This window comes from Patella vulgata, chromosome 3 (assembly GCF_932274485.2).
Source record: "Patella vulgata chromosome 3, xgPatVulg1.2, whole genome shotgun sequence".
NCBI lineage: Eukaryota > Metazoa > Mollusca > Gastropoda > Patellidae > Patella > Patella vulgata.
The window spans coordinates 57570145-57582414 of NC_065881.2; the positions used below are offsets into that span (position 1 = coordinate 57570145).

Consider the following 12270-nt stretch of genomic DNA (forward strand, 5'->3'; position numbering starts at 1 on the left):
CAACATCAAACTTTGTCAAGATACTGTGTGATGAAACTATACACAAAGTTTCACCACTATCACTCAATTAGAATTCAAGTTGTTGAGCTCCAATGTCTCAACCAATCAAATTGCTCATCACCCTGCTTACCCCGAGCCGAAAATGCTCATTATGGAACTAAGGCAAGGTGTTGATGTATTGAAACATAAACCAAGTTTCATCACTCTCACTTAATTAGAACCAAAGTTATCGTGTCTCAAAATATCAATCAATAAAATTTCTTACCAACGCATTTTAATAGTCCCCTGCTTTCTTCGAAATGAATTGACATGGGTTTAACTCTTCCGCACCGACTGGGATAATGAAGACGTGCATACTCCATGCATTGAGTTAAGAGAGAAATTTTGCCCGGACAGCTGAGCTACAGCCTATAGTCTTACATTGAATTCTAACTGTCAAGGGTTCTTTTACATGCACGCCAATGTGTACACAAGACCAAGGTCTTTCGTGCCATCCAAATGACTAGACAGCTGTCCTTGTCAGTTCCTCGTCCTTCACCACATTGAAAATCCCAAGGAACTTTCTCTCGGTCAACTTCATAAGCGACCCCAAGACCTCCAGGCTAGCATCCTAACATCTTACTCATTGAGTCCATCATTAAAATTAATCTCTACCAGATCTCATTGGTATTTATAATGATTTCAAAATAAATGGGTTTAATGAGCATGTATATATAGTGAACCCCTGCTACTGGAATTATATGATCACAAATGTGTAAATGAAATACTGTAAAATTAATGTAAGCGAGAGTTTAAAGCATAAAATTGCAGTAATTTTAATACACATTTCCTTTTTGTAACATAAAAATTAAGACCATAAGTGGGTTTATCATGTCCGTTTGTCATTTAGTTCTATAAATATATCAATGATTACACTATGTCTACATTATCTCTAAATATTATTTATATTTGCATTATACTATAGAGATTACAGACCAGTAGACGCCCTTCTTTTCTCCAATCAATTTCCACTTGAAATACTCACCTCTTTGAGTTTTTTAATACTTTCTGTTTGATCATCGATCATCTTAGTTTTAATTTTCACAACATCTGTTTCTTTCTGGAAGGATACGTTTATTATGAGAATTTTATTGCAAATCAACTAAAAACATGATAATATCTTGAATATTCTATTCCTCCTTACTAAGTTTCTATTTCATAACAGTTCTTTATGGGCCTTTTATTGCAAACCAAGTAGAAAGATGTTAATTGAATTCTCAATGTTTTATTCCTTTTACTACATTTTTTGGGGTCATCAAGTCTTGCAATGTTCAGTAAATAATATTAATGCTTACTTCCAAATGTTTCTTCATGGTATTCAATTCAACCTGTAAGGTTTCTATCTTTGCTTCCAATCGTCCACGATCCTGTGCCAGGGAGGAACCTATAAATAAATATAGGTTGGCAGGCAATGAACATATGCCCATCAGCAGCTTTGTCATCCAAGATGTTTATAAAGGTCCTTACTAAATTAATGTCTGAAGAATCTCATGGTTTTGGAGAAAAACAAACTCTCCAAACACCTAACAATAGCAATGATTCCAAAAAAAATTGATGGGTTACTTGGTTCATCCTTATAAACTAATCAAATAATCCCAAGAGGTTCACAATAAAAATGTCAAAAACAACCAACAGTTTCTGTGAAAAGCGGTTGCCAGGTAAGATACGCCAACATTTGGCAAAAGATGGATAGAGAACAAGCTAAAAACAAAAGTGATTTTTCGTACAATCTGGGGTAATAATCCAGGAAGTTAGGGTCTGATATGCGTAAATAGCAAAAGGAACCAAGATCTTTGGGACATAAACATATATTTTAAGTTTCATCAAAATCAGATAAAAATTGTCACTTCTAGAGGGTCCACAACCTTGGTATGACATACTTTTACACTTTTTGCGTACAAGGAGCCGCCAGTTTGACCTGTAGTTTTGGTCCGTTTTTCACGAAATGGGAACTCAACCATCATCAGGGTAAAGAGACAAAGAAATGGGGTTTAACCTCCACTCGACACAAACTAGGTCTTTTCGGGACTCCTTGTGCGCAGGGGTCTTTAGCAGTGGGAGGAAACCGGAGGACCCGGAGAAAACCCATGAGGTTGGACAGGCGACCCTACTCCTTGCCACATACAAACGGGGAATCGGAACCCCACCAGTTAACTCAATGACAGACCGTATGATACAGTGCACACATGCTAACCATTCGGACATCCACCCGCCCACCCTCCATCATTAGGATGTAACAGTCATAAATTTAAACGCTTTTAAAAATTGGATAAAAATTGTGACCTCTAATAAATAATAATGATATTTGTGTCACGCAACTATTCAATCAACTAGGGAATGCCCTGGGCACTAGAAAATGTTCTCACTTTAAAGTGTTAATGATAGTGACTAAATAACCTAGTTTTTACTTTGGATTTTAAAACTGACACAGATTCACATTATCGGATATTCCAAACAATTGATGCTCTGTATCGAAAAGTTCTGGATCCAAATGATTTCAAATTATAGGCAGGTACATCCAATAATAGTTTCCCTTCTGGATCCAAATCATTTCAAATTATAGGCAGGTACATCCAATAATATTTTCACTTCTGATCTTAATGATCGTTTAGGTTGATACAGTGATACTAGATTTTGAAGGTAACCTGGCACGGATTTGTTTATCGATTAATGATAAGATTTTAAAGTTGATCCTTTCTCGAACACAGAGTCAATGTAACTTGTTCAAGACTGGGGTGATGTGTGAAATTGATTTAGTTTTTGTGACAATGTAAGCAGTACGCTTTTGTAATCTTTGGAGTTTTGAAATCTTTTCGTTAATAATACCAGTTCACATAGTTTTCAAAACTGAGATAAGAATTGACAAGAATTCCAAGATTTCTTACAGTTCTAGACAGGAATTTCGTTGTTTCCAATGTTGATTGATCGAATGTCACACTTCTTAAGTCTGTTAGCAGGACCCAAGAGAAGAAACTCAGTTATTTCATCATTGAGTTTAAGCATATTGGATGACATCCATTTTTTTTACATTATCGAGACACCCTTTCAGATTCTTGATGACAACATTTTGATCGATCGCAAGTAGCTTGAAGCTGTCAAGGAGCTAAGAATCATCAGTATAAAAATGATACAGCAGATTGTGATCATGAATAAGTTTACCTAACGTCTTTGCATACACTGGGAAGATTATCGGGCCCAAAACAAATCCTTGGGGAACACCACATGATAGTTGTTGATGACTTGATTAGGAGTTGTTAACTTCAACATACTGAAATTGTCCAGTGATATAGAATGAAAACCATTTTAGAATGGATCCAGTTAGTCCATAATCTGATGACAGTCGACCTAGTAGTATTGAAAGCTGCTGATAAATCCAAAAGGACCAACACGCCGATCTTTCCTTCATCAACAGATGATTTTATAGTCTCGGTCACCCAGAACCTCCTATAGTCTCCAACGTACGGAGGATCTGGGACTGTTGTCAATATTTGATAAAAAGTTCCATTGCTCATGCTTAATAGAGAGTTCTTTTTTTATGTTTAAAACAAACATGAATGTTGGATATTGAACTAGCAATGCAATCAAATGGATTTTCTGAAATGGCAATCTTAAATTAATTTCATGGGCATCAACATCTTGTTTTAGGACTAGTTACCTCCCTTAGACTTTGTTTATGACAATGTAAATGACCAGATAAACTAACCAATGACCTATATTCTCAAATATTGACAATGCATCCAGACTAATATTCGCTGAATATTTTTCTGGATGATAAAGACTAATGATTTTATGGCACCCATAACATATAGTAAGGCTGTTTCAGTGCTGTGACCAGACCGATAAGCAGACTGGAACTCCTCAAGGAGTTGAAATTTTTCTAAATGACTAAGAAGTTGCTGCTTAACAACCTTCTCTGGAACTTTGGACAGAAAGGTCAGATTTGATACTGGTCAATGATTTTTCAGTAATTGTGGGTCAAGTGGTTTGTCTACTGCAGTTTTAAAACATTTCGGTACTACTCAAGACTGCAAACTCGGGTTCCAGAATTTCAAGCAGGAAATGTGTCGGTATGACATCCAAAGATCAAGATGTTGGTTTGGATTGACAGATGAAATTGGATTAAAGGAATCAAATTGAATTAATGGAACTACGACCTACTGTCATCACATCCCCATGTGTTAATAGAGCCAAGGCCATGACGAATCTTATTGTAATTACATACGTTTACACTATTTGCATACAAGGAGAGGCCATTTTGTCCAGTAGTTTAGGTCAGATTTTTACGAAATTCAAACTCAACCTACATTGATGTGTAACGGTCATATATTTAAACGTTTTTTAAAATTGAATACAAATTGTGACTTCTAGCGGGCCCACAACCTAAAAATGCTATTTTTTTAACAATCAGGGGCCATAACCCAGGAAGTTACGTTTGCATGCATGATTATCTTTGTGATATAAACATAAATTTATAGATTCATCAAAATCGTATAAAATTTTTGGTCTCTAGGGGGTTCACAACCTTGATATATCATATTTTTACACCATTTGCATTCAAGGGGCGGTCATTTTGTCTGGTAGTTTTGGTCCGATTTTCACAAAATTTCAGCCAACATTCAGTGTAACGGTGATATATTCGAAGGGATTTTTTTAAATTGGATAATAATTGTGACCTCTAGAGGGATCACAACTAAAAACTTGATTTTTCGTACAATTTTTTTAAATCGGATAAAAATTATGACCTTTAGAGGGACCACAAGCTAAAAATGTGACTTTTCGTACAATCAGGGGCCAAAATTTAGGAAGTTACTATACTATCTGATATGCGCAAATATCGAAAGGAACCAAGATCTTTTGGTTATAAACATGTATTTCAAGTTTCATCAAAACTGGATCAAAATTGTGACCTCTAGAGGGTCCAAAACTCGACCATCATCAGGGTGTAACGGTGATATATTCACATAGTTTTTTAAATCAGATAAAAATTGTGACCTTTAGAGGGACCACAAGCTAAAAACGTGATTTTTCGTACAATCAGGGGCCAAAATTTAGGAAGTTACTATCCGATATGCGCAAATATCAAAAGGAATCAGGATCTTTGGGTTATAAACATGTATTTCAAGTTTCATCAAAATTGGATAAAAATTGTCACTTCTAGAGGGTCCACAACCTTGGTATGACATATGTTTAGACTATTTGCGTACGAGGGGCGGCCATTTTGTCCGGCAGTTTTGGTTCGATTTTCACAAAATTTCAGCCAACATTCAGTGTAACGGTGATATATTCGAAGGGATTTTTTTAAATTGGATAATAATTGTGACCTCTAGAGGGATCACAACTAAAAACTTGATTTTTCGTACAATCAGGGGTCATAATTCTTTGTACAATCAGGGGCCATAATTCTTCGTACAATCAGGGGCCATAATTCAAAAGTTATGGTCCAATATGTGCGAATATCGAAAGGAACAAGATCTTTGGGTTATAAACATACATTTCAAGCTTCATCAAAATCAGATGAAAATTGTGACCACTAGAGTGTCCACAAGCTAAAAACGTGATTCTTCGTACAATCAGGGGCCATAATCTATGAAGTTATGGTCTGATATATGCCAATATCGAAAGGAACCGAGATCTTTGGGAGATAGACCTATATATCGTGTTTCGTCAAAATCAGATAAAAATTGTGACCTGTAGAGTGTCCACAAACAAATTGTGGACAGATAGACAGACGGAAGGACAGACGAACGGACAGGGGCGATGACAATATAGGTCCACATGAAAAATGTGGGCGTATAAAAACAATTAAATTGTTGATGTTATAAATACATGTGTGTAACTACCCGTAGCACACATCTAGTAATTAACAAAGACATTGTTAAGTTATGTATATACTATAAATTATTCGCCTCTTTGTATTGGGATTTAATAATAAATAAATAACATATTGTATTTTATTTTTAAAATGAATAAGTCAAGCCTTATAATATAATTTAATTGGTCTGAGTGGTCCTTTGTGTAGGTCTGATTAGCAGAGATAAATATTGGTCTGAGTGGTCTTACAATATAAATTATAATTGACCCGAGTGGGCTTTTGGTTTGGTCCGAGTAGTCTTTTAATGGGTTGGTCTGAGTTGTCTCTGTTTTGATCTGACTGGTTCCTTTTTTTTGGGTCCAAGTGGTCTTTGGTCCGAGTGGTCTAGATACCGAATTCATCATTCGATAGCATCATTCGGTAGCATAAATTAAAAGATGAAATATTAATTTAAAAGATGAAATATTAATTCAATTTGTAACAAGCCAACAGTGAGGCTTGTGTCCCCCGCCGAAATCCCAAAATAAATAGATGACACATATTAATTAATTGCACATTTATTATTTTCAAAAGTATCGGGCAATCAAACTATGCACTAAGTTTCATCCCTCTCTATCAGATAGAATCAAGATTATCTTGTCCCAAAGCATCGACCAATGAAATTGATTAGCTCTGCTTAGCTTCAGCTCGAAATGTTAATCAATGGACTCAGTCAAGACATTCACCTAATGAACATCTACATCAAGTTTAAACATTCTACCTCAATTAAAAGCAGAGTTGTTACGTTCCAAAGTCTTGGCCAATCAAATTGCTTATCACTCTGCTTACTCTGAGCAGAAAATGCTCATTATCGAACTTAGTCAAGGTATTGATGTAATGAAACTATACACCAAGTTTCATCACTCTCACGTAATTAGAACTAAAGTTATCGTGTCCCAAAGCATCAGCCAATCAAATTGCTTATCTCTGCTTACCCTAAGCCGAAAATGCTCATCTGCGAACTCCATCAAGGCATTGACCTAATAAACACCTACACCAAGTTTGAACATTTTAGGTCAATTAGAAGGAGAGTTATTGTGTCCCAATAATGGATGGACGAACCCATTTTAATAGTCCCCTGCTTTCTTCGAAAGGCGGGGGACAAAAATACTACAACTAGATAATGATATTTGAGCTACAGAAACTTTAATACAAGTTAATATATTGATCAGTTTATTTACTTGACATTTTTATAACATTTAATGGTTTAAATGCATTAAAATTCATTAAGAACCTATGTCTAAGACTCATCACGTACACACTAATTGTTTCCATTTTTCCCATTCAGATTTGTCAATACCGTAATGCCAAGAATAGCTTTGTAAAGCAAGCCCTGGCAGATCTCGCAGTATCAAATAAATGACCACAAGTTATCAAGAAGATTGTATAAACAAAGATGTTATGCCACAATAGTTCCATTAGATATTTAACGAAATCAACAGCGTCATCATGTCATTCTGAGCAACATATATTTGTAAAGAGAATATTGCAATTAATAAATTCAAATCTATCAATGAATTGGCAGAATTTAAAGAGACCATCCCGATTTTAACCAGTGGCTGCCAGGCAGGATACGCCCACATTTTGCAAGAGATGGATAGAGAACAAGCTAAACAAAAAACGATTTTTCAAACAATCAAGGTCCATAATTCAGGAAGTTACAATCCGATATGCGCAAATATCGACAGAACCCAAGATCTTTGGGTTATAAAGATATATTTCAAGTTTCATCAAAATTGGATCAAAATTGTGACTTATTTGCGTACGAGGGGTGGCCATTTTGTCCAGCAGTTTTTCACGAATTTCAAACTCAACCTCATTAGAATGTAACAGTGATATACTAAAACGGTTTTTCAAATCGGATAAAATTTTGTGACCTCTAGGGGGACCACAAGCTAAAAACACGATTTTTCGTACTATCAAGGGCCATAATTCTGGAAGTAACGATCCGATATGCCAAAATATCAAAAGGAACCAAGATCTGTGGGTTATAAACATGTACTTCAAGTTTCATCAAAATCGGATCAAAATTGTACCTCTAGAGGGTCCACAACCTTGATTTTCCATATTTTTACACTGTTTGCATACGAGGGGCCGCAATTTTGTCTGGCAGTTTTGATCCGATTTTCACGAAATTTGAACACAACCGTCATTAAGGTGTAATGGTGATATTCAAATGGTTTTTTAAATCGGAATAAAATTGTGACCTCCACAAGCTAAAAAACAGATTTTTCATACAATCAGGGCCCATAATTCAGGAAGTTACAGTCTGATATGCGCGAGTATCGAAAGGAATCAAGATCTTTGGGTTATAAACTTACATTTAAAATTTCAACAAAATCAGTTAAAAATTGTTACTTCTATTGGGTCCACAAGCTAAAAATGTGATTTTTCGTAAAATCAGGAGCCATAATCCATGAAGTTATGGTCCGATGCATGCCAATATCGAAAGGAACCGAGATCTTAGGGAGATAAACCTATATTTCAAGTTTTGTTCAAATCTGATAAAAATTGGGACCTGTAGAGTTTCCAAAAACATTTGTTGACTGACGGACAGGGACGACGACAATATATGTCCACATGAAAATGTGGGCGTATAAATAAAATTTAAACGCCAAAATATAGGGGAATGGTGTATTTACCTCAAAATATTGAGTCGTTTGGACATGAAAACCACTTATCCAGACGCGTAACCCTTTTAAGACTTCGGGGTCAATTTTTCATTGGGTTACCTGATAATCTATTGCTATTCCTTTTGAGGACTATAAAGTGCATGACCCACATGCTGTACTTGATAACAAAAGGTAAATTTCACCTACACATTATTTTTATAAAATAAAAGTCGTTTTTTTTTTTCGGACATCATATTATACAGCTTGGGACACTGGTCTCCATTTCCAGATGATGACTGACAGGTTCAAGTTGTTTGAAAATGTATCACGTATTAGCTTCTCGGACCTAAGGTAGAGGATTTAAGAGGTTTTCACATAAAATTAAGCAGTTTTATTCCCAAAATATAATTGAGATTGGCCGTTTAACAGAAGCCCAATGACTACCAAAATGTATAGATCATCTAACACTATGTCCAAGTTCATCAGCGTTATATCATCTGATATTGAAGATAATATTTTAGCAGAATAACGGCTTTAGGCATAATGTTTAACTAGAGTACTGATTTACTCAGTGAGATTGATTTAATATTGTACATTAAACTAAACTAAGAGTAGTCTTAAGATATGCACTAACTGTTCAGCACCAATCTTATTAAGACTTTGCATCTTAATAAGGATTTGCATACTTGTTCCATGTGTAAAATAACCCAGAGGACACGTAACAGTCCGACTGTTTGTTGTGTAATAATGAAGATATAATCGGAAAGAAAAAAATATTTACACCAAACAAGAAGGTTTCCCCAACCTAGATCACCTACATATCAGTCACGTGAGGTTTATTGGACTTGCATTTAGCACAGTTCATACCAAATTTGATGAAAATCCACGTACCATAATTGAGAAAATTTGACTTTTGTTGTGGTCAGCAACCATTATTATCATGTTTTTGAGCTAAGTTTGGAACATAGTTGGTAAATACAATTGGTCTTTCTTTGGTGATTAATATGTAGTTTATCATCCCAAATAACAAAAAATGTCATGTCTTATGACAGTGCTAGCTTTATAATGTGCATTATAGAGTATTCAACGACCTTAAAAACAATGTTTCTCAAACTCATGAAGTTCATTGTGCTACTATAAACTATTCGACAAAGAACATTACTGCTTTTTTAAAATGTAAAGAAGATTGATGTAAAGAAATTATTTGGGATGGGATCTGATGGGGCTGCTTCTACGATGAGGAAGGGGGGAAAGTGGTGCTGTTCTATTGAGGAAAGAAAATCAGTATTTAATAGAAATGCACAGCAAACTGCTTTTGTGTTTCCATTCAATACTAATACCATACCCCCAGCACCAGAGCAAAGAACAAACAAAAGAACAGAAGGTGTACAATGTCACTGATCAATGACTAATAAGATGAAATATGATTAGCAATGCAGACAAATATGAAACATATATACACTAAGAATACAAAATAAAGTCATATTTCAGTCTTAAAACTTTGGGTTGGACTTAAAAAGTAATGAACAAGTCAACAGTGAGGCTGATGTCCCAAGCCAAAATAAACAGATTACACATATTAATTAATCCAACCTTTTTTTTGCCAAAAGTATCAAGCAAGGTATTGATGTGATAAAACTATACACCAAGTGTCCTCACTCTCACTTAATTAGAACTAAAGTTATCGTGTCCCAAAGCATCAACCAATCAAATTGCTTATCTCTGCTTACCCTAAGCAGAAAATTCTCTTCTTTGAACTCCATCAAGGCATTGACCTAATAAACACCTACGCCAAGTGTGAACATTCTAGCTCAATTAGAATGAGAGTTATTGTGTTCCAAAGTCTCGACCTATCAAATTGCTTATCGCTCTGCTTACCATGAGCAGAAAATGCCCATTATCGAACTTAGTCAAGGTATTAATGTAATAAAACTATACACCAAAGATGGTCGCATGAGAACATCACGCGAAATGTGTAAGCAGAAAAATCTTTAAATGTTGCATTAAACTTGATTTAAACATATAAAAGTTTACAAGGATATAGAAAATCTCCTACCAGTCTTTTTTGATATCAAAAAATATCAACACAAGTTGATAAAGTAACAAAAAACGAGGCCCTGCCAATATCAACGAGTGTTGATATTTTTTGATATCAAAAAAGACGAGTAGGAAATTTTATTTATCACCCAATCCCTTCTTACATACACAAATAGATAAATATAATTGTTTGCTGTAGATTTCACTTTTACTGAACATTACGGCGTAGTGATACATCATTTTTTGACAGCAATTCAACCATTGCAAAGTCCTTTATATTGACCCAGTGTTTCCATCAAGGTCATTTGAATAACAATAGTTCATTTGAATAAAAAATAAGTTACTTTTAATAAGAAATGAACTGTTCTTTGAAAATAAAAAAAAGTAGTTCCTTTTCAACTGACCAATCAAATTCATGTAAAGCGATATCTCCTAAGGAGAAATGAACTGTTCTTTGAAAATAAAAAAAAGTAGTTCCTTTTCAACTGACCAATCAAATTCATGTAAAGCGATATCTCCTTAGGAGATATCGCAGTAAATTATGAAATATATGACACAAGCGATATCTACTGTAGAATGTATTATTGGGTGATAAACTATTTTAAACCATTGTGAATAACATATGAACATAATCTTAATGTTTAAAAACACTTAGAAGGTGATTAATATCATATTTAAGTTGACAAATGTACATGACCTCATTAATGAGTGACATGTAATTACAACACGTCAAACAGCCAGTGAACTAAAAAGAATCTACACAACAAGAGATAACAATGTCGTTAAATACAAGAGGAGCCACGAAAAAACCACCACCAAAAAGAGGTAGAGAATATTCATGATAATCTGAAGAAGACATAAGTATAAATATGGAAGATGCTTCTGAACTTAAAAGCAAATTGATTGAAATGAAAAATTGTATGCTTACAAAAGAGGACTTTAAATCTATAGTAAGTGATATTACTTCATCGTTTTTACAAACATTTCGTGAGGAATTTAGTTCGATACATGAAAAATTGGACCAAACTTTAAAAGACAAGAAATTTTAAAAAAAGAAAATAAATAACTAACTCTAGAATTAGCCGAAATTAGGTCGATAAATGAGCATGAAAAATTAAGGACAGATGAAGCAATACGAATGGCCAACTACAATGAGCAATACTCACAAAAAAACAATATTCGTGTGCTAGGTTTACAAAACAACTCCGCCCTTGATGATAAACAAGTATTCATGCAGTCTATCAAGGTGTGTCGACATTTCAATTAAATCTGAAGAAATTCAAGCCATTCACCCACTTCCAGCCGTGGGGGTTGGATGGCTGAATGGTTAGCGTGCGCGCGCTGTATTATAAAGTCTGTCAATGAGTCGACTGGCGTGGTTTCGAATCCCCGGTTGTACGTGGCAAGGGGTAGGGTCGCCTGTCCAACCTCGTGGGTTTTCTCCGGGTCTTCCGGTTTCCTCCCACTGCTAAAGACCCCTACGCGCAAGCGAATTATGTAATAAAATTGAACCATATGTTGGTCCCGAAATGACCTAGTTTGTGTCGAGTGGACGTTAAACCCCATTTCTCTCTCTCACTTCCAGCCAGAGACAGAAATAAACCAGTCACAACATTAGTGAAATTATCAAACACTGATATTAAACGCAAAATTATGATGAAAAGAAAACAATTATCTGAAAAAGGTATAAGATGCTACGACGATATCACTAAGAAAAACCTTACTTTGATA

General features: G+C 35.1%; 1 protein-coding gene across 4 annotated transcripts in view; it reads right to left on the minus strand.

Annotated features, from left to right (window-relative positions):
• LOC126816534 (leucine-rich repeat and coiled-coil domain-containing protein 1) overlaps positions 1-12270 on the minus strand; it is a 298988-nt gene that overhangs the window by 37886 nt on the left and 248832 nt on the right. For all 4 annotated transcript variants that reach the window (XM_050543169.2, XM_050543168.2, XM_050543170.2 and 1 more), the window contains 2 exons: positions 1335-1423; positions 1025-1099 (listed from right to left, as the gene is read on the minus strand). In XM_050543169.2, coding sequence (XP_050399126.1) covers positions 1025-1099; positions 1335-1423 — 164 coding nt within the window. The remainder of the gene's footprint in view (positions 1-1024; positions 1100-1334; positions 1424-12270) is intronic.